The following is a 22,942-nucleotide window of genomic DNA, read 5'->3' on the forward strand; positions in this document are numbered from 1 at the left end:
ATACGTGGACGCCAGGTCCTAGGAGGTTAAGAGAGAATCCAGCCCGTGGTTTTTAGGAACAATGATCATGTCAGTCCACGTCCCCTCATGAACTTTTCCACAGGTTCACAGAAAAACAGACGGCTGAATAAAAACTGTCCTGAATGCTGTCGAGCAGGTTTTCCTGCGAGTTACCGGTGCAGCCGTCACGACATCAGACACAAAATGCTTCCAATCTTTCCCACGACCACACGGGATCTCCTCCCTGGTGAAAGCAGCAGAGCAGACACTGACGTGTGCAGCTGTGCGTCCACAGGACAACAGCTGGCGAGGTTAATGAGGGTCGACACCAATAACAGGCAGATGATTTTATTCTGTTTAAATGAAAAAGAAAACTTTGTCTCAACGTTACAGAAACATAAACTCAGATGTGACGAGCAGCTCGCAGCAGGAACGCCGGGATCAGTTTACAGGAAGCGTTCCATTTCTTTAACCCCGGCGCTCTGCACAGGCGGGAGCGTCTGTGAACAACTGCTCAGGTATGGTGACGCCAAACCAGCTGCAGGGTTTACATAACAGTTCATGTAACAGCAGATGGGGGGGGGGGGGCGTCTCTCTGACTGCACACCTGCAGCTTTGTGTACGACACCTCAGTCCAAACCTCAGTTTTTCCTCGAGCTCTGTGAAGCTGGAGCAGAGCCGAGGCGAGCGCATTTACTCCGGCTGTCGCCGGCTGCAGTTCCTGCGACGGCCTGTGGGGGCAGCAGCTGTAAGCTCTCACAGGTCGATGGTTCCTTTCACTTTGAACTTCTTGGCGGCGCGTTCGCTGGCTCGATACTCGAACTTGCTGCCGTAGATGTGCGAGACGAAGCCGTTGATCTCCACCGCAAACACGCTGTTCCTCTTTGGGATCACTGAGGGGCCGAAGCAGGAAACCACGTTTCAATCTGATGAAGCAGATTCACTGCTGCACACGCACCTTCACTTCCTGTCTTCAGCCGTAACACATCCTCTTCCAGACCACATTCAAACAATTACACCATCGTATTCATCTGTAACAGTCAGCCCGCCACATCCACACAAACCAACACACGGACAGACTCACACACTCCTCACCTTTCAGTTTGTCGTCTCTGCTGATGATCTTGAAGACGTGTTTGAACTCTTGCAGCAGAATCCCAGACGTCCCCACATACGACGGACACTTGGACCGCACCACTGCAGCGGGACAAGAACAGACGGTCATGTTGCACGAGCGTCAGTAGGCTTCAGTCTCTGCAGCAGCAGGAAAACCAGGAGGGGGGGGCTGCAAAGAGGCTTGCAGCAAGCAGCTCAAACAGTTCAAACATGCTGCTGCAGTAAATATTATATCAATTTAAACTTCCAGATGTTTTCATGCTAAACATCTAAACTGACTCGGCCTGTTTGGAGAGTAAAGAAGGAAACCAGGAGCTTCAGGTACCACAGCGTGCTCGCAGCGTGCTCGCAGCGTGCTCGCAGCGTGCTCGCAGCTGTTCACGCGGTTATTTCCTAATAAAAGAATAAAACTGAGATGCAGATGAACATCTGAGAAGACTCGTGTCCTCAGGAAAGCAGTGAGTTAAAGAGCACTTTCAGAGGAGGGCAGCACTCTTACGTCCTCTCGAGGCTCAGTCAGCACCTCTGGGACTCGTGGCGCTTGCAGAGGAGCAGACTTACTGACGTGAACGAGGCCAAAAGTCGTCTTAACCACAAACTTCATTTCAGACCAAATCGATGACTGGGAATGGCACAGGACGCCTGGAACACTGACCTTTTACATTCCTGAGTTTCTGCTACAAATGAAAGAAGAAGAAGAAGAAGAGTACCTGTGAGGATGGCTCCGTGGAAATCCGCCTTCAGGAGCTTCTGCTGCACGACCTGTGGATTGCTGTGAAAACATCAGGATGAGGACTCAGCGAGAGCAGGACAAACATCTGGACAAACATCTGGACAAACATCTGGACAAACAGCTGTCGAGGACGCCGATTTACCTCGTCGGCTTCAATCCCCCGCACAGGTCGATGATGTAGCGTCTCCAGAGTTCATGCAGAGGAAGGAAAAGCTCGTATCTGCAGTGAGGAGGACAAAGACAGTGATGCAGGTGGAGGAGCAGGTGGAGGAGCAGGTGGAGGAGCAGGTGGAGGGTTTCTCACCAACCTCTGGTGTTCAGGCTTGACCTGGAAGACCTTCAGCTCCCTCTTCTGCCGTGCGTTCAGCCCTCGGGCCTTGGCGCTCTTCCTCCGCTCCTTCTTGGGCCGGCTGTAGCCGAGGATCACGGCTTTGTGGCGCAGCATGTTCTGCAGGTCGTGGCGTCTGGGCTGCTGGAGGCTGTTCTTCAGGAACGCCTCGGTGAACGCCTTCGCTTTGAATCTGCTCTGAGGCTGACAAAGATGTTTGAAGAAGGGACGTCAGGTGATTATTAAAGAGTCACGACAGCGTGTTTGGCAGAGCACGAGTGACATCATCGCTCAGCACAGAACATGAACGACAGTTTGTTTGCTGACTTTTATCTAAAGGACGTTACTGGCTGTCCCATTAAACCCTGAGGGCGGAGCTACAAAACCTCCTCGCTTTCTTCAGACAGCGCAAAGCGTCGCTTACCTCAACACCAAGAACGTCCACCAGCTCACGAGGAATCGGGGCTCGAACCAGACCTTCTGTGGAGAGGACACAGACACGGTCACTGAGGCGCTGAAGCACACAGAGGGGCGGGAACGACAGAGGACACGCCTCAAGGGTGGGGGGCACACGTCCAAAGGGGGGACACATATAAAAACGTTTGACTAAAATAAAAAGATGCAGCTTCTCTGTCAGTTTGGCAGAACCTTCGATTCCTTCATGAATCAGGTAACTCGGCGCTGCGCGAGCATCGAACCCGCCCACTTTCTCACGGTGCCGTGGGGTTTTATTTTTATTGTCTTCTCGGTTTGGAAAGGTGACCTTTGACCTGAATGAATCCACAGGTGGAGACGTTCAGGTGGAGCTCACCTGTTCTCTGATTACCTTCCCTGCAGTTACTTAAAACAGGTTTAGTCTAAGTTTAGCCTGTGACGTAATCACACCTGTCACAGCTGGAGGCTGACGAGTGGATGATGGATGACACCGCTCCACACACAGGTGGAGAGCCTCCTGACCTCCACCTCCTCCGCTGGTCACAGCTGGAGCGGTTTTAGCTTCATTAGAGAAAAACAAGTTTTGATCACGTAAATGGGGGCGGGGCTTCTGTGGTCAGCTGCATTAAGGAGGAAATGGTGATGTAAACACGTTGTTTAGGTCTCCACGTGCTACTCAAAAGTGATGACGTCACATTAATAATCGATAACGCGCCCCCTCCCCCCCCGGAGACGCAGCCGACCGGACAGAAACGAAGCTCGGACCGGAGCAGAGCCCCTCCTCCCACCGAGTGCGTGTCCAGGTGTGTGCTCACGCGCGCAGCTCACTCACCCTCCATGGTCGCAGACCTGAGCCGATCTCCTCTGAGGATCCACGAAGAAACTCCGACACGCGTGTTTTCAGCACTGCCCGGCTCACTTCCGCGTCGCTCTTCTTCGTCACGTATTTAGAGGATGAAGCGGCCGCTGGCGCGCGCACAGCGCCCCCTGCTGCTCAACAGTAAAAGTTCTCGGACATTTTTTCCGGTTATCGCAGTTTTATTTATTTTGTCTATTAAACTTAAATATTTCCTGTTTTTTATCATCTCGCTCGTTATTGTGAACATATGACGTCACAGTCTCCGGTTTACCTCTGCATCGGCTTTTCCTGTTTCTTATTCCTGTTTGTTAAAGCTCCGTTCGTCCTTCTCGCTCCGTGCTGTGACGGTCTTGAGCTTTGCTGTGACACTTCCACAGGAACCTGCAGCAGATCTTCGTGGAGCAGCTGCTGAGTTTGGTGCAGATGTTTGAGAGCTTCAGGGAGAGCAGCAGACTTTATTGCAGTCACACTGCAGTATGAAGTTTCCCTTTGTGTTAGAAAAGTGTTTGCAGACAGTTTCATCCACAGCAGCTCAAAGCGAGCGCTGTGCTGCCTGCGTACCCCCCCGTGGGTCCTTCTTTTTTACAAACCCCCGTCTGAGGGACTCTTCTGGTTTGCCTCCTGCTGTGAGACCTGAGGCCGGATCGTTTCCACACATTTGTCCTTCAGTCTCTGTGCGGACTGGAGCCCTCGTTGTTCATGTGCAAACATTAAACAGATTTAATAACAACAGAACTGAGCAGCAGAGGCTCTTTGTCCCATTTTACTACATGCAGCTCTGTGAGAGCAGGTGGAGCTCACAGAGAGGGTGGAGCTCACAGCGAGGGTGGAGGGACGTTTACAGAAACACAGAGTTGGGGAAGCTGCAGGTAGATGCTGACTATACTGATGCAGAAAAGACACAGAGCATTTTACAGGATCATTAGATCATCACAATAATAATTGTTATTACTGAATAAGGTCATGAGATACATAAAAACATTGAGCTGCACACTACAGCGAGCTGATGGAGTGAAACACGAGACGTCTTTGAGTTTCAGAAAAATATTTATTTCAAATCTGTTTCTGGGACATTCGTACAAAAAGTGAGTTTTTCCCTTTTTACCCTCAGAGGTAGCAGCTCTGCACCACTAAACTCTCAGAACACGCTCGTCTAAAGCCTCAGCACGCCCTGAACGCCACATGCAGCAGAAATCATGGCTCGGCCGTGTGTTTGTCTGACGTCAGGTTTCAGGGAAACCTCTGCAACGCTCAGAGATCAGATCTGGTCTCAGACAGGTCACTGCTTTCAGGTGTTTCCTGGTTTCTGGACAATTTGTCCTTCACATGAGGGGAAACCCCACAAACGTGGCACCGATGAGTCGAACCAAGCGGAAACCTCTAAAGAACGACGCTGCAGCTGCAGCTCGGGCATCAGAAACATCAGCGATGTCCTTCCTGTGCACACGGCAGCGCTTCTACGTTAAACGTCTCGATCTGGAACATTTTCCTCTGATGTGTTTGTCGCTGCTCATGACGAGGTCAGAGCAGGAAGTGAGGAAAGCTTCAGCAGCTCAGGCTGCGAGTGTCCACGGACGACACACGCGTCGCTAAGACAGTCAGGAAACACGGAGCTGTGGGACGAGCCGGGCCCTACAGCTCGTGTCTCTGTGCAGATTAAATAAAGGTGCTCCGTAGCTGCTGTGCATCCAGACGTCTCCCTTCTTTCTTAGAACAGATCTGAGACACTTGGACCTTCACAAAAACCCGAGCGCTGATGTCTCTGTCCACGCGTGGGGACACGGCTTCCTGTCATCTCCACAGCTGGACTCACAGCACAGATCAGCCCAGAAGTCGTCACCATCTGCTCGGCGTCTCGCAGCGATGGAGACACGTCTCCGTCTGATGTTTGGCTCAGAAAGAGTAGAAAGACGTGCGTTTGTGACCCTGCAGTGACCTGTGATGTCATCATCAAACACGTGAAAGGTGTCAGCCTCTGGCTCCGCCCTGAACTCCATGAATGAACAGCGCTGCAGAGCAAACGTGCAGTTTTGAAACCTTTGTGTTTCGCTAAAGTGACCTCTGACCTCTGACCTGAGCGCCTCTGCGAGGATTTCACACTAAAGTCTGAAGTAAACCTGGCGGTGAATGTGTGCGCTGCGTAACACGACTGCAGTGAAGGAGACGGGCGTCTCCTGGAGGCTACAGCGCCGGTTTGATGAATCGGTGTTCTTGGATTTGATTGGCCGTTTGTCTGCATGCAAATCTGACGGACTCGCGCTGCGGTTGGGTCTGTGCTTCCAGCTCTGCTCAGCGGCGCTCCGGTCGGCCAATTAAAAGCTGCAGCTGCTCACACTTTTTAAACGCGAGCCGCAGCTTTTTGTGATCTCAGTTTAAATGAGCGCAGGTGTTCCTCAGGACGGGACGTCGCTGCTTTGACTTGGAAATACTCAGAGTGGGATTCCCGCTGACTCAGCGGACGTTTTGCATTTAATATTTTACAGGAAGTTAAAAACGAACTGGCGGCAGAGCCTCGCAGGGCGCCGCCGTCACCACTGCAGCTGTAAGTGTGGATGCTGGTGCAGCTGGCACACCAGCTCCTCCTCTGTGGGCTCCTGGATCTGCTCCCTGCAGAGACACGGGACCCACGGCGGGCAGTGAGCGCCGACTCGGGTTTGTCAAGCACTGAAATTCAACGAATAATAAATTCCCACCTGAATATGAGCTGAACCGAGGTTTCATATCTGATCCTCTCCACATCCACCACAGAGCAGCTGTGACTGCGGTCCCACTTGTAGATGAAGTTCTGAGAGGACAGAAAGACAAACGTCAGAGCCTCGAAGCAAAAAACTGGAAAACCGCGAACAAACGTTTACGAGCGGCGTGTGCAGATCCCAGCGGGACACGTGGCCGGTCTGATCGTCACCAGGAAGAGAAGCTCGTTTCAAACAAACGGCGCTCTCTCACTTCCTGCCGACCTTCTTATCCGACACCTGCTTCAGGCGGCGTCCGTCTGTCTGCACTCGCCTGCATCGAGCGAGTCTCTCACCTCTAAGATGAGCGCCACGAACAAGTTGACCCACATGACCGACGAGATGAGCCACCAACACACGAAGTAGATCTTGGACCACCTGGGAAACAAATCATCATCATCATCATCATCATCACCCTGGTAACCATCATTACGCCGCTGGGCTGATGTTTCTTACTCTGTGGTGTATCTGCTGTAGGCGTCGATGAAGGCCTGCCAGTTGTTGACGATCATGACGTCGTAGAGTAAGATGACGGCAGCCTGCGAGAGGAAGGACAGACGCTTCAGCACATTTTAACCCCGAGCCTCTAACGGAGCCGTGAGGCGGCGCACTGAAAGAAAACATCATCCAGGTGTGACTCACGCCAAAGTCGTCGAAGTTGTTGGGCCAATACTCGAGCTGCTCGTAGGTGCCGCACGCCACGCTGAAGTTGGAGGTGATGTTCTCCATGGAGGCGTTGGTCAGCACGCTGACGCAGAACGACAGGAAACTGAACATTAGGATTTATTCATCGACACGTCCGAGTTTACGTCTCAGCTCAGAGCTCACGACAAGACTTCTTACCTCGACTCAGGAGGTTTAATGGCGCCCTCGAAGAGCCAGATCCCAAACACGGCGAACACGTAGTACACCACCTGCACGCAAACAGCACGTCAGCAGCTTTTAGAGTCACAGCACATCAGCTGACCCGCCCGCGCTGACATCACTCACCACCAGGATGCCCGCGAACGCTCGCAGGTTCTTCACCAGGTCCAACAGCGTGCTGGCAACCAGCGCCATGAGCTGCAGGACAGAGCAACGTGCAGACTGAGTGGGAGGAGTCACTGCGTTTGCTGTTTCCTCTGTGCAGGAAGTTCATGTTTTAAAGCTGCCGCGTGCAGAACGATTATTTGAAATCAATAAAAACTGTTGTTGATTCTCTGCTGTCGTTCACAGCGCACACGGTGATCTGTCCTCTCTGTCCAACATGTGGCGTCCTCACACCGATGTCCACATGTTGGACAGAGACGACAGATGCTTTCATTTATTTCTAAAGCACGTTTAATAACAAGGCAGCTGACCAAAGACCTGCACAGAGTCACAGTTAAACAACGACATTAACAACAACAACAGGTAAGAAAATTAAAAGAAAATTAGGATAAAAGAAGTTTTAACTCTCACAGTTTCGAAAGTCAGAGTAAAAAATATGTTTTAAGATGTGATTTAAAAAGAGTGACAGTCGGGTCTTTCTAACGTGGAGAGGTAGATCACAGCTCCTCTATGAACCAGCCGAGACTCATGTGAGGAGCAGCTGATCGCTTGATCGAGGGGCTCTGGAGGGCGTCTACAGCTGCAACAGGTCAGACGAATAGTCCGGTGACCTTTATAAGGCAAAGATTTTGAATTTAATTCTAAACGTGCTGGAAGCCGATGAAGGGAAGCAAACACGGCAGTGATATGTTGGTGTTTCTTCACACGTGTGTGCCATCTGAAACTAGTCTGAGATCCTTCCCAGATGTGGCAACGCCCACTCGCATCCTGGGCCGTGTGACCTCACTAAGTCACATGATAGGGTGTGGTTAGGTTTCACCTGAAACCCTGGCTGTGTCCCAATTCAGGGTCTGCAGCCTTCAAGTACGCAGCCTCAACGATCCTCAAGGGTACTCAAAGACCACTAAGGCCGGAAGTGCGAGGCTTGTGAAACGGGACGGTCTAGCCTCCGTCGCCTGCCCAGGTTGCCTAGCAACCATGATACTAACAGCTGGACACGTTTCATACAGCTTTGTTTGACAGAAATGAAGGAGAAAATCTTTTGTTCATTTGTTTGTTTGTTTCTACATGAGCTTTGATCATTCTCTGATTAAGCTCAGCTATTGAACGGCGTATATTTTAAAGTAAAGGCTTTAAAACCAAGTTAGTACAAACGTCACTAATGTCACATGACTTTGCCGACATGTGGCCAACAGGAATGTTTTAATGTTCTTCATTATTAAACATTTGCACATAAATAAGTGACATAATATTCAGTACTTACTTAAAGTTTACTCTTCGGCCGCCCCTCATCCACCGTTTTTTCTGCAATATTATCCACACCCACCGCCGCGCTATGCATTCTGGGATATGTTGGGCCACGAAGTCTACACCGCCACGTCCTTAAAATTCAGGGAAATGAAGGACGCGTTTGAGGGCCGCATTTCGAGCAGCCTTCGAATTGGGACAGCCTTCGTCGCGTCGCTGTGACGTAATCGGCCTTAAAATGCGGCCTTTAAGGCTGCAGACCCTGCAGGGATACAGTCCCTGGCTGATTGTGACCTGCACCCGTTTTCACACCTTGGCTCGTGTGATCAGGTGGAGGATCCACAGGGGGTCCACGGCCTTCTTGGCCACGCCCACAGGGCTTAAATCTGGGACTCTCCACCAATCGCTGCTCTTTGAGCTGAAGAAACGTATTTAAGAAAGTTAAAGACGTCCGGACGCGTTTGTTTCCGAGCTCGTTGGACTTCGATGAGCTGGAGGACTGAGGAGCTGCACAGACAGACGTTTTCTTAGTTTCTCTGTTTTCTGTGTTGCTGTTAATAAAACCTGAGTTTATGCGAGCGCCCATGATTGGATTGTTCTCACTTTTTGAACAGCCGATGAAGCTCGATGGTGAAACATTGATGTAAGGATGTGAGAAGCAGCGAGACACCTGCTGACCCGACTGTCACATAAAGCATTTATATCTTTCTCTCTGACCTTCCACGTGAAACTGAAAACAGTGTTTGTGATTCGTCAAAGACAGACGCCGTGTTTGAATCGGGGATCGTACCTTGATGTCCGGGATGATGCGCAGGAAGCGGAAAACAATCAGCAGGTTGACCAGACGGATCATCTCCCACAGCGACAGCACGCCGTGAGCGGAGGGTTCCCTGCGGTCAGAGGTCAGCGATTCTAAAACACGCGTCTTTGTATGTTTGATCAGAGTGTCTCTGAAGCTCCAGGTGTGAAGTCACACATGAAGAGCGCCGCTGGGACTCCTCCCACAGAAACACAGAAGGCACAAAATGAAACAGACATGAACTCACCACTGAGAGTACGGAAGCCTGTAGGTGATAAAAATGGTGATCTGCAGGACCTGAAAGGAAGCAGGGGACACAAATTACCCTCCCAGTGTGGCTCCTACAGCGTCCTTACTAATGAAAGTGACCAATCACTGACTGCGATGTCATAGATTTGGAGAATAGACGGCAAACTGCCAAAACTTGAGCTTTGATGCTGAACGTTACCAACAACAGGACGGTGAGGAAGCCGTCGAAGATGTTGTTCCTGTAGGACAGGTAGCCCCGCCAGCCGAACGCAAAGATCTTCACACACATTTCAAACAGGTAGTAGAGGATGAAGCACAGGTTGATGATCTGAGGGGAGATCAGGGAGAGTCACGTCACTGCTGATGCTCAAGTTTGAATAAGTCATTCAGAGGAAGTCCAAACTCTGACGCTGTGATCAAAGTCCTGCAGTGTGACTTTACTAACTTAGCGTCTCTTAAAAATGCAGATTTAGATTAATGCTGATAACATGTCGACTTAAGCTATCTGTTATCTGTTATTTTTATTATTGTGTATATTTTCAGTTTGTGTTTTTATCTGTTGTACAGTGTCCTTGGGTGCTTTGAAAGGCGCTATTTTTAAATAAAATGTATTATTATTATTATTATTATTATTAAGCGATGGCAGCAAATGTCTGTCAGTGAGTTTACTGCAGCCACGCATCCAAAACAGTCTGCAGTGAGACCTAACCACACCTCCTTGTGACAGTCGGACCTCAGGAGCAGCTCAGCAGATACTTGCTAATGCTAATCATTAACCTTCAAAATAAAAGCCTAGAATTTCACCAAACTGGAGCTCCGCCTTCACGGGCGGTCTGTTAGTGCAGTGACCTCACAGCTGCCATATTATTGGTCACATGATGTCATTAAAATGCTCCAACAGCACAAACAGGGTGCAGAGGTCCAGCTCAGGTGAAGCTAACAGACAGCTAGCAGAGACCACAAAGAGGCCACGCCCCTAATAATGCAAACTTTAAGCCTTAATAAGGCTTAACAACCATTAACAACGCTTACATTGAGTCATTTACACAGTGAGTGCGACTGTTTTCACCTCCAAGATGAAGTTGTCTCTCTCTGCTGTGGACTTCTCAGAGTTCAACACCAGGACCGTCTGAAACACACACACACACACACACAAACACACACACACACACACAAACACACACACACACACAGACACAAACACACACACAGTTGATGTTACAACAGGCCGACCCGCTCAGTGAGTGTGTGTGTGTGTTACTTACACATATACACACTACGTTGGCCAGAGCCACAGCGTTTCCAAACAAAATGAGATAGTAGTGACTGAAGATCAGCTGGAGCTTCTGCAGGGTGGGAGAGCTGTACTGAGGCAGAGGAGGGTGCTGAAACACACACACACACACACATACACACACACACACACACACACACACACACACACACAGTCAGACACAGTCTCTGAGATGTAATGCTGAACACGTCTGGCCCTGCTTCTACCTCCTTGATGCAGTCTTTATCAAGTTCATCAAAAATCTTGGTGAACTGTTCTCGATCCATGAAGCCGACGTCTTCGTACTGCTGCGCCACCTGAGGAGGAAGAAGACATGGAGACATGTTGAAGGCTTTCAGGAGGTCCGACTGGAGACAGGCTGAGAGGGTCTGCACGTGTGCAGAGGGGGGAGGATGGAGGTATCGGACAAAGGAAGATGAAGATGGAGCTGGCAGGCAGGAGGAGGAGAGGAAGACCTCAGAGGAGGTTCATGGATGTAGTGAAGGAGACGTATGTGAGTGTGTGTGTGTGTCTGCCTGTGTGTGTGTGTGTTTGCCTGTGTGTATGAGTGTGCTCTGACCGTAGTGATGGCTGCTCTGTAGTATCTCTTCATCTTGACCCTGGACATCACCTCCAGCACGGCGTCAACGCGAGCGCGCTCCCTACAACAGAGACAGGTGTGTGTGTGTGTGTGAGATGACTCCTCGTATTGAAGCGTTTCCTCTGAATCGATGACAAAACTGCGCCGGCTTGTGCGAGTCTTACCCAGCAGCCCGTCCCCGGCAGGTGAGGACCTGGAAAGCTGCCCGGATCCCGAGTCGCCTCCTGAGGAATGAGGTCTGGACCGACATCTGGACAAAAGCAGCAGCGGAAAGATTTTGTGAAGCTCTCTGACGGCGACTCTGCTGCAGCTTAACGGCACAAAGCTCAGAGCGCGTTAGACAAACGTGGACGCTCGCTATCAAAACGCAAACGTGCAGACTTCCCTGGATGTCTGAGGTCGTCTGTGGGGTTTTTCTGCCACTCTTTGTTTCTGCAATGAGGCGACTTAACGGCCTGAACGCTGCAGCTTTAAAGTCCACTGAGACGCCTCTGATCCTCCAGCAGGTGGCAGCACTGACTCACCTGTAAAAAGCAGTGTTTCAAGAGCCTCGTGTGGGGCTGTGAGGGCGATCATCCTCCTGCTGTTTCTGTGTGACGCTGGAGTCAGACGTGTGACTCACAGCGAGCGAGTCAGGATTACTTTACAAACTGATGAGTAAACACGTGATTCTGCAGGATGTAAACTGCAAACATCTGTAAGGTCACCTTACAGATGTGGGGAATGGCGCTCTGCAGCGTGCAGCAGGGCCTGCTGGTTACAATGCATTGTTCTGCATTAGAGTCAGCTGCTGACATGCATGTGATTCAGCAGGAGGACAGTTTTGGAGTTTTTGAGTCTGGCTTGCTGATCAAGCTTTGAGCTTTGGTCTGCACAGGCGCACCTGCAGCACCTGTAAAGACAGAGCCGCGTATTCACAATAAAACAAATCCTGCTTTTGGAGTTTAGTCCGTGTGATGTGGCTCAGCGCTGCCGCTGCAGCAGAACCTTCAGCTGGGACAAATCCAGAAGAACAAGTTCTACAACACAGAATTACTAAACTGGTCCGAGAGTTTTTAGGAGACGCAGTTTGAAAATCATAGGAGACGTCTGCCCACCAGCTGCCCGATGAGGTGACAACAGAACTGCAAACCTGTCAGGCTGAGGAGGAAATCAAATCTCCAGGTGTTGGAGGAAGTTTCACAGTTTAGATCAAACGTCCTGCAGCTACCGAGCTGACGTGGTTGTGGGCGTGCAGCGGTCCACATGCAGACCTGTGAAGGCCGTTAAAGCCACACTCGACGTGACAAATGAATAAACGATGGATCTGCGCAGCCCTTGATTCTCGCTTCCTGTGTGGTCGTCACTGAAACTGAGTTTGAACCACCGACCCAAACCTACAGAGTCCCGTTTGCTGCACAAATGAGTAAACACGAAAGGAAGCAGTGGAAGAAAACACGAGTGAAGTGTGAAAAGTACAAACGAGACCTTTCTGTGAATCAAAAGCAAAATCCAAGAGCATGAATCAGCAGATTAAAAAGTGCTTGACAATCCACAGTGAGACTGTGCTGTGCATTGTGGGAAATGTAGGCGTCGGCAGCCTGAGGTCGCGAGCCGCCTCTCGTAACGAGAGCATTACCTCACAGGATGAAGCCTCAGCCCATTCCTCGTGACTACTTCCCACACTCCGGGCTTGTTTTTCCCCGTTTCCAACACAAAACCTACATCACAGCTCATGGACACGCCCACTTTTCCAGCTGGGCGCAGCCGCCGCCGCGTCTTGAGTCAGAATAAATCCCTGAAGCAAAGAGTGGAAGAGCTCAGTCATGTGTGACTCACCAGCAAATATCCCCTGAACTGGTTGTAGATGATGGCGGTCAGCAGGTTCATCAGACAGTAGGTTCCTGCGGGACGACAAACATTGAGCCTGACTGTCGAACACGTCAATGCTGGTCGTAACTAACGGCTGCTTACCGATGACGCTGAACGCCACGAAGAAGATGGCGTAGCATCTGTTTAGGGAGTAGGCGGGGATCATCACTGTGGCAGAAAAAGATGATGGCATTAGCATTAAACTGTCTGTGACCGTGGCGTGACCGTGGCGTGACCGTGGCGTGATCATGGCGTGACCGATCGTGTACCATCAGGGTTGTTGGCTGTGGTGAGCAGCACCAGCAGAGACGTCAGGGAGCTCGGCAGGTTTCTGAAGTGTAACTCCCACTCGCCGTTCTTCTTCGGGTCCTGAGCACAAACAGACATGGAGCGATGAGCCGACACCAAACCTGCAGTTCCTCTGACGTCCAGCAGGGGCAGCAGTGTCAGTCCCCACAGACTCCCATGTTAAAACTTCACAGCAGAAATAAACACGTTTACAGCCTGAAACAAACTGTTTGGTGTCTGTGGATCACGTCTGCACGGGGGGAGGACGTTTCTGTAACTCAACTCTTTAAACTGATTTTGCATTATTAGGGGCGTGGCCTCTCTGACTGGCAGGTGGACGGTGACACAGGCGGCTGAAGCTGCTAGCTTCACCTGAGCTGGACCTCTGCGTCGTGTTTGTGCTGTTGGAGCCTTTTGGAGCATTTTAATGACATCATGTGACCAATAACATGGCTGCTGTGAGGTCACTGCACTAACAGACCATTAAAGAAGGCGGAGCTCCAGTTTTGGGATATGATTTCAGAAACCCTGAGCACATGTGGTTAGCATTATGGCTGCTGCGAGGTTAGTGTCATGTTTCATTTAAACTACTTTGTGTGTCCACACACACACACACACACACACACACACACACACACACACACACACACACACACACACACACACACACACACACACACACACACACACCTGTACAAAGCGTGTTCATGAACACCTGAACTCACCTCATTCTTAGCAAACAGCAGCATGCCGATCATAGTGAAGAGGCAGAGGTGGAGAGCCAGCAGCAGGATGACACTGCAGAGACATCACACACACGATGTTTAACCTTTGACCCACAGCTGCTCCTAAACTCTGATTAAAGCTCATCATCATCATCATCATCCAGCTGACACTCATACTGGGAGACGCTCTGACTCGTAGACTGAATCAGCCTCGATTCAAACGCCGTCTCGTTCACTGACCTGTGGTCACAGTGTCGTCCTTTTAAATATTTCCTCATCATAAACTGAGTATTAATCACGTTCATCCTGTTTTCAGGATGATAACAGACGTAGTCTGAGACTGAGGATTCCCTGCGTGCCCACTGAGCAGCATCATCAGCTGTGTGGGCCAATCACACGGCACCAAATGTTCAAAGGAGGAAGACGGAGGCAAAAATCCTGAAGCAGTTTTATGGTTTTTAAGAATGAAGCTGTAACAGTTTAGAAAGCAAAAGGTGAGCAATCATTTATTAGTTGTAGAGTCGCTGCTTCGCTCAATGAGCAGCCCGCGGCCACAGGCTGAGGAAGCAGCGACAGAAGTGAGAGTGCGCTGATGTCTGCGGCGGCGTTTTTATTCAACGAGTCAGAAGTGAAATTAGAAATAACAAACCGAGTGAGAGTTTCGTTCTAGTTTCAGCACAGATCACAGAAAATACCGACCAGCGTGCCGCTCTGTGCTGGCTGACCTCACCACACAGCTGTGGCGGTCTGAGAGCTCGCAGGTGAAGCAGGCGAGGTTCATTCCTGACAGTCAGCTGACACCCAGCAACAAACCCTCTTTGAATCTTTCATTTGTTCTGCGATGGTCAGACTCTGAGATCTGCTCACGCTCTCTCCATCTCACCGCTGGCGTTTGGATTTAACGCGGCGACACAAAGGATGTGTGAGCTGTGCTTCCTGAACAGCAGAGCACGTAAAACAGGCTGACATGTTTGGGATACCTGGCGATCTCCGGCAGCGTCCTCTTGATGCACTTCAGCGTCTTCTTCATGAGCGAGGAGTTCTGCAGGAGGAAGAACGGCCGCAGGAGCCGCCGCACCCTCAGTTTCTGAAGAAGGAAGGAACATCAACCCGGGACTTTATTTTGACTGGTTTATGTCCCCTGACCTTTGACCTTTGTGTATTTTCTGTATAGCAGAAACATCAAACCTGGACTGATCCTCACCTCGTCACACACCATGCTGACGGACAGCACCCAGTCCATGACAGAGATCAAAATGACCACCGTGTAGCCAATCAGCCACTTGCTCTTCCTGAACTCCTCCCAGCCAATCAAATAGCTCTGTGGGAAAAAAACACACATCCAGAACCGGATCGATGGGAAAGTTCACTCTGATTAAACGGGTTCTCCCGGGTTTTCCCCGCTCACCTTAACAGCGACGTCTACAGAGAGGATGATGAGGCAGATCATCTCGATGCTCTCGGTGAGGCCGCAGGGAGGCTGCCAGGCTGGAGAGCGATGCCGGGGGTCCGAGGAGATGGAGAAGGAGGACGGGCGCTCCATGAAGGCCAGCAGCAGCACCGCCGCTATGGTCAGACCCAAACCCCTGAAGGCGAGAAAGGAGGGCTCTTTAAACTCACAGAAACACCGCGAGCGCTCTCAGGGCGACCTTTAACCATCATCAGTGTAGCTTTAGAGCACAAACACGGATCCTCAGCTCCTCCTGCACCATCAGGCAGGGCTGCAGGTCATACGTGATCAGCATGCTTTACAATCAGCCTGTCGCACTACAGGCAACAAGTTCTTCATTTGTGGCTGAGAGAAGCAGAAACATGACTTTTAATAAAAAGCTTGTTGGCTGCTAACCAATCAGCAGCTGTTCTCAGGTTCCCACACGGCCTCATTCACTGGGAGATTTACTCTTTTTTCCCTTTTTTGGATTAACTTTCTATTTTAACATTTGGTAAGGAGACCACATGTGAACACTTCTGTTGTTTCAGCTTCGCCTGTAAACATGAACCCCCCCCTCCCCCCGCTGGGGTCACTGTGACTCTTTAAAGCGTCTCACAGAAAACTGATCTGAGGTCTCGACGCTCTCGCTCACAGCTCAGAATAGGACCAGCTATTTTTAAAGCAGCGTCCACGGAAAGAGCCAGGACACTCAGAGCCAACGGGACATGTCTGTGACACCATGGGACATGTCTGTGACACCGTGGGACATGTCTGTGACACCGTGGGACACTATGGGACATGTCTGTGACACTGTGACACATGTCTGTGACACATGTCTGTGACACCGTGGGACATGTCTGTGACACCGTGGGACACTGTGGGACATGTCTGTGACACTGTGACACATGTCTGTGACACATGTCTGTGACACTGTGGGACATGTCTGGGACATGTCTGGGACATGTCTGTGACACATGTCTGTGACACTGTGGGACATGTCTGTGACACTGTGGGACATGTCTGGGACACTGTGGGACATGTCTGGGACATGTCTGTGACACCGTGGGACATGTCTGTGACACCGTGGGACATGTCTGTGACACCGTGGGACACTGTGGGACATGTCTGTGACACCGTGGGACACCGTGGGACACTGTGGGACATGTCTGTGACACTGTGGGACACCGTGGGACATGTCTGTGACACAGTGGGACACTGTGGGACATGTCTGTGACACCATGGGACACCGTGGAACACTGTGGGACATGTCTGTGACACTGTGGGACACCGTGGGACATGTCTGTGACACAGTGGGACACTGTGGGACATGTCTGTGACACCATGGGACACCGTGGAACACTGTGGGACATGTCTGTGACACTGTGGGACACTGTAGGACATGTCTGTGACACGGTGGGACACTGTGGGACACCGTGGGACATGTCTCTGACAGCATGGGACACCGTGGGACATGTCTGTGACACCATGGGACACCGTGGGACATGTCTGTGATATGGTGGGACATGTCTGTGACACTGTGGGACATTTCTGTGACACCGTGGAACACTATGGGACATGTCTGTGACACTGTGGGACATGTCTGTGACACCGTGGAACACTATGGGACATGTCTGTGACACTATGGGACATGTCTGTGGGACACTATGGGACATGTCTGTGACACCGTGGGACATGTCTGTGACACCGTGGGACACCGTGGGACACTGTGCGACATGTCTGTGACACCGTGGGACATGTCTGTGACACCGTGGGACACTATGGGACATGTCTGTGACACCGTGGGACACTGTGCGACATGTCTGTGACACCGTGGGACATGTCTGTGACACCGTGGGACACTATGGGACATGTCTGTGACACTGTGACACATGTCTGTGACACCGTGGGACATGTCTGTGACACCGTGGGACACCGTGGGACATGTCTGTGACACTGTAAATAAGGAGCAGGTTTTACTGTGGGCAGAACTGCAGCTGGTTATAAGGCACCACAATGAACTCTGTTATTTCTGTTAATAATTGTTAAGTCATTTTAATGCCGACAGAGCGGAACATGTTTTTTCAGCCTCTTTGTTTTGTCTCAGCGCCAAAGTTACTGAGTGCAGAAAAACAGGAAGTGAAGAGAAGCTGATGCAGCATCTAAGTCGACTGTTTCGTGTCAGTGATATTTTAGTTTTCACACATGTAGAGACTTTGTTCAAAAACACACTGATCACACATTCTGAGCACTGACAGGTGAAGAGAGTCAACCTCCCACCTGTTGGTGGGCGGGATCTATCAGGCAGCAGGTGAACAGCTTGTCCTCAAAGTTGATGTTAGAGGAAGACAAACGTGCGATTGTTACGCTTTGACAGTTTGGGTCAGAGCATCTGCAAACCTGCAGCTCTGTGTTCCCGGCCTGCGGGGGGCGGGATCTGTCAGAGTGATCCAGGGAAGGAACGGGATGTGCTGGACACACAGTCCGATCCACCGAGCCCCCTCACAGCTTACAGGACTGACAGGACCTGCTGCAGATACCACAGCACGCCTGCAGGGGTCGAGCGGAGGCCACATTCTTGTTTTTGAATGAGCGACCCAGGCCTGGTGAACCTGCTGTGAAACATCATCTATATAAACAGATATCAGAGGATAATTGAGCACTACGACCGTTCTCCTTACTTCTCTTAATTTGGGCTTCTTGTAGCCAACACGTAAGATCACGTGCACATGTTCAGTTTCGTGCAGTCACAGCGATGCAGCAGAAGCAGGACTCGTGTGTTCGGTGAACTCTGCACCGTCTCAAAGTGCCTTAAACCAGCGGTCCCCAACCCCCGGGCCTCTGATCGGTACCGGGCCGCGAGAGTTGAGGTTTTTATCGTTACCTCGGTTTCCTGGGATCTTTGTAGTTGTGTCTTATTTTGAAAGAAATATTTATGTGTTACCATAGTGACCAGAGAGCATTAAGGGGCAGAGAGGAGGATGTTACTCTCAATGTTGTTGGTGCGTTTCAGGAGGACGCTGCTGATAAAGTTACACAATTACAGTGAATTCATATTTATTATTATATATTTATGTCTCGGTCGTTTATTTTGTTGTATTTATCCGCCACATCTTAAAGGCCGTGAAAATATTATCTGACATTAAACTGGACCTTTAATCTCTGCATCATTGTGATGCTCAGTTTGAACTTCAGCAGGTCGTCTTCACCGTGTCGAACACGCCTAAACGCACTGAGTTGGTGCGACGTGATTGGCTGATTAGATCACTGTTAACGAGCAGTTGAGCAGGTGTTTCCAGTGAGTGTCTCAGCTGACCTGAATCAGAAAGGTACAGTTTGCATTTACTGTGTGGAAATAACTGAAATGGTAAATGTCTGGAGCTCCACGACTGCATGCAGCAGGGACAGAGGTCAGAGGTGAAAGGTCAGAATTTTCATATGTAAATATGTTGCCGAGCTCTGAACTCCAGCAGAGTTTGAGTTACTCACCACTGGATTATCCCAGAGTAGTACCATCGATACAGGCGGAGGGAGCCTGCATCCACTCGGTGGTTGATGGAGCGGTACTGTAACCAGGAAGATACTTCAGTACAATAATAATCTGTTTTATTCTGTCTAGAAGTGTCGGGACAATGCTCTGCAGGCTCTGCAGAAGCTCTCACAGTGCAGGATGAGAGTGGAGGATTTGATCTGTTCTCTCACCTTTATGGCGTCCTCGATGAACACAACAGCCTGCTGGATGTAGAGTTCCTCGTCACCTGTGGATGGTGAGAAAAGAGTGAAATACAACGACCTGAAGAGTAGGAAGGAAACGTTTGGGCCGGGGGAGGGGAGGGGAGGGCAGCTGGACCACAACAGAAAGCACAGGAGCTTCGTATTTAATACCAGAGTGAAAACGTGCACCTTTAACCAACAAACATGGTGCCAACGCAAACCAACAGGTGTCAGTAAGGCCCTGTGTCCTTCTTTTATATACAGTCTATGTGTAATACAACACAGAGAAACTTTTACTTCCTGTGGACAAAAATCAACAGAAACAAAGTGTCCGGCCCCGTGAGAGCCTCAGTCAGACGTGGTTCAGGTTTGTGTGGAGCTTCTGGACTCAAACCTGCGACACGTTTCACTCACGTGCTGAACCTGCAGGTTTGGACAGAAGCTCAGAAACAATGTGGAGACGCAGAGAGTCGACGGTTTAGCAGCTGTCAGGTGATCAAGTTTAACCACTCTGACCTTTCCATCCAGAGACATGATGACTCACACACACACACAGACACACACACACACCGAGTGCTGCTGATCGATGCATCACAGCAGAATGTGTCACTGGGGTGGTTGTGGTGGGTGTCACTGACAGGACAACACTTTAAACGGTTGCTCTCTCTCTCACACACACCCTGTGTGTGTGTTTCATATGAACACATGTTCCAGTAATCACACACACACACACACACACACACACACACACACTGCAGCAGCAGCAAGGTGTAAAAAAAAAAAAAAAAAAAAAAACTCCACTGAAGTCATTTCAGTTTCTGTGAAATTTAGTTTTTGATTTGAAGTAATTTGAAAATATAAATTTGAATCTAGAAAAAAGAAAAAAAAAGAATATTTTGAACATTTGTAGTGAAATAAAAATAAAAACAGGAAGTGTCTGCAGGTTTGGTTCAGAAAAACCCTCCTGATTTTATTGAGTTTAACGAGGCTGAGACTGAGTCAGGCGTGTTTCCTAGGAAACGTCCTCCACGTCACACTGACGGAGAACTCCACCCTCTGACTGCTTTGCTGTCAAGTCTGAGTTTAAATGTAAAATCTGATGCTTCCTCCATCAGTGAGTCCACTGAGTCATTTAGCTTCTTCTTCTTTGGTGTTTCTGAGTTTTCCTCAAACACGTCACAGTTCAGAGTCACTCACTGACGACCTGTTTCCCTCCAGCACGCACAGTCACCAAACACCGACTAACCAGCAAGCCAGAGAAGTAGTTAATAACTGGTGAAAACTTGTGCTGCCTAATTATTACAATAACTAAAGATCTGTGTAAATACATCATTAGTTTCTATGGTAGCTCTAATAACACGTGAGCCTCAGACACAGGCTGCTCGTTCAGACACCATCAGCAGTCTCCACTCATAGGGAATAACCACAGACGGGAACACAGGACAGACTTTAAGCCTTTCAACCAGGCGTGCCCGACTCATACAGCACAATCTGAACCAATAAAACCCTGCAGTACTGTGCAAAAGTCTTGAGCCACCTCTCCCTTCTTCCTTATAAGCAGCCGGACGATCCTGTAAGCAACAGCTCTGCAGATTTCTGAAAGTCTTTCTTTGGACACGGGCTGCTTCTTCACTCATCCTCATCCTCATCCTCAGTCCTTGTACTGTTTTTATTCACTTGTTAAGTCACTAAACACTGAAAACTTTAAGAAAACTGCACCGTGGAGAACTGTGAAGTGTGGGCCTAATAAAGTCTATCTGCTGCTCACTGGAGCCTCGCCAGGACGTCTCGGTGGACGGCAGCTATCAGGAAACGTTCTTAATGAAGGGAAACGGGAGGAAAGGCTGAGGAATGAAAATGACACGAGGACCGGAGGAAGCTCACAGGATCAGGTCTGATCCACATTCAGACCTCAGCATTACTGACTCGTGTTGGAAACATCCAAAGGAGAGCTGTGAGCGTCCTTCAGCCTGGACGTCCTCACAGAGACGGCCGAGAGCTGAAGGAGGAAGCTGCTCTCACCAAATATGCCTTTTTAGAAAAACTCTGTTTCTGTCTTATATGTTTGTCTGCACATGTTTCAATAAATTCAATCAATTTTAAGAAGAGCAGTGGCTCAGGACTTTTGCACAGCGGTGTACTTTAAAAAGTTTCAGTTGTTCATCGTCTGGAACGACAGCATTTCAATCTTTGAGCTTTCCTTTCTCATCAGTAACGCTGCGAATCCAAACGAATAAGATTGGACTAAAATAATAAAGAAAAGTCATCAGCAGCGCACTTTCAGAGACATCTAGTGGACCAGCTCTGGCCCCCGAGCCTCATGTTTCACAGCCCTGCTGTAAACTGCTGTGTGTGACTCTGCAGCTGTGGGCGTGTTTAACCTGAGCCTAAAACTACCTGCCTGCGCTCACCTGAGTAAATCAGCTGATCCGGTGACTCCCGGTACTCACAACATGACAACTTTTCCCAGCTCACTGCCACACCTGCAAACTTAAAGCCGCTCACCTGGCTCCCTGTCCACGCTGCTCGAGTCCCCGCACGCCGAGTACGACATCCTCCTGCTGCCCGGGGCCCCTCCGCGCTCCGAGCCGGTCCTGGAGCCATAATCCCCGGAGGCTCCGTCCAGGCTGCCGGACAGCAGGCTGTCCGTCTCCATGACGGCTCAGGTCAGAGTGTCGAGTCCGTCCAAACTTCAGAACAACAACAAGAAGGCGCTCAAACAGAAAGCAGCGACGGGAGGAAGTCCTCCTCCTCCTCCTGCTGCGCCCGTCAAGCTCCACCCACAGCACAGTCACGTGCTCAGAGCTGCCGGAGCAGGAAGCCAGCAACGAAAGTCCGGTTCTCCGCGTAAAGTTCATTAATCCACACAGATAAACTCACCTGGAGCGCGAGCGTCACAGTTACGTCACACGGAGACACGAAAACACTGTAAATAGTGATGGACAACAGGGGAAACTGGCGTTTCTGTTAAATTTGGGTCAAATCACATGGATGAAGTCGCTGGAGTCTGCACCTCTGAGATTATTGATCTGATCCAGCTACATCAGCCCACACAGGGGGTCAAAAATAAGGCTCAGGGCCCAAAATCAGCTCGTCCAGCCCGGCCCACCGGACAGCTTCAGGAAAAGTTTGGACCTTTAAATGTATTTTAAAAGGTTATTAAGCTTTTCTTGCTGCCAAAGACTCACTATGACCATTACTAATGAAGTAATACATAAACAGTTAATTCCACACAAACAGACGTTTTCTACTATCGCAGCTCTGACCACACGTTTGTTTCATTTCTTATTTCATCCCAAAGAGTCGGGCTGTCAGATTCTTCATCGTGTATCTGAGACGTGTTCGCACATCTCAGGGATTAAACGTTGGTACCAGAGTGTGCTGTATGTGGCCCAACCTGTAACATCAGTTTACATCTTTGGCCTGCGGCTAACACAGAATCCTGATAACAGTAATCTTCACTTTGTATTCATCGTATTTCTTTTGCCCTCCTGAGATGAAAAACAAGATTATTTTTAGATAACCTGAATGAA

The 22,942-nt window shown here is 49.9% G+C and overlaps 2 protein-coding genes across 2 annotated transcripts; both read right to left on the minus strand.

Annotated features, from left to right (window-relative positions):
- Window positions 1-711: 711 nt before the first annotated feature.
- Window positions 712-3,547, minus strand: pop4 (POP4 homolog, ribonuclease P/MRP subunit). Its single transcript, XM_087843698.1, has 7 exons — window positions 3,445-3,547; window positions 2,602-2,657; window positions 2,158-2,381; window positions 1,992-2,069; window positions 1,827-1,888; window positions 1,096-1,197; window positions 712-893 (listed from the first exon to the last, which is right to left on the minus strand). Exons 1-7 carry the CDS (start codon window positions 3,449-3,451, stop codon window positions 757-759), a joined length of 666 nt encoding a protein of 221 aa, XP_087699824.1. The 5' UTR covers window positions 3,452-3,547; the 3' UTR covers window positions 712-756.
- Window positions 3,548-5,060: 1,513 nt separating this feature from the next.
- tpcn2 (two pore segment channel 2) lies at window positions 5,061-22,168 on the minus strand. The gene is made up of 25 exons (XM_087847146.1): window positions 21,915-22,168; window positions 19,398-19,453; window positions 19,185-19,261; window positions 15,675-15,852; window positions 15,471-15,587; window positions 15,247-15,353; window positions 14,267-14,339; window positions 13,523-13,622; window positions 13,356-13,421; window positions 13,221-13,285; window positions 11,567-11,652; window positions 11,382-11,463; window positions 11,029-11,118; window positions 10,794-10,913; window positions 10,598-10,657; window positions 9,728-9,856; window positions 9,527-9,576; window positions 9,271-9,370; window positions 7,194-7,265; window positions 7,047-7,117; window positions 6,846-6,951; window positions 6,660-6,742; window positions 6,500-6,581; window positions 6,165-6,256; window positions 5,061-6,078 (listed from the first exon to the last, which is right to left on the minus strand). Exons 1-25 carry the CDS (start codon window positions 22,063-22,065, stop codon window positions 6,000-6,002), a joined length of 2,292 nt encoding a protein of 763 aa, XP_087703272.1. The 5' UTR covers window positions 22,066-22,168; the 3' UTR covers window positions 5,061-5,999.
- Window positions 22,169-22,942: the final 774 nt, after the last annotated feature.

The sequence above is a fragment of the Neolamprologus brichardi genome, chromosome 1 (assembly GCF_056152115.1).
Source record: "Neolamprologus brichardi isolate AB-2024 chromosome 1, ASM5615211v1, whole genome shotgun sequence".
Lineage (NCBI taxonomy): Eukaryota > Metazoa > Chordata > Actinopteri > Cichliformes > Cichlidae > Neolamprologus > Neolamprologus brichardi.

Bases quoted from the DNA above. Each gene is read 5' to 3' on its own strand.
- pop4 (XM_087843698.1), bottom strand. The intron at 2,382-2,601 runs GTAAGCGACGCT...CATCTTTGTCAG, and splicing joins TGGACGTTCTTGGTGTTGAG to CCTCAGAGCAGATTCAAAGC. The intron at 1,889-1,991 runs GTAAATCGGCGT...ATGTTTTCACAG, and splicing joins GGGGGATTGAAGCCGACGAG to CAATCCACAGGTCGTGCAGC.
- tpcn2 (XM_087847146.1), bottom strand. From the start codon at position 22,065: ATGGAGACGGACAGCCTGCTGTCCGGCAGCCTGGACGGAGCCTCCGGG. The intron at 10,914-11,028 runs GTAGAAGCAGGG...TGTGTGTTTCAG, and splicing joins ATAAAGACTGCATCAAGGAG to CACCCTCCTCTGCCTCAGTA. The intron at 9,371-9,526 runs GTGAGTTCATGT...CTCTGACCGCAG, and splicing joins AGGCTTCCGTACTCTCAGTG to GGAACCCTCCGCTCACGGCG.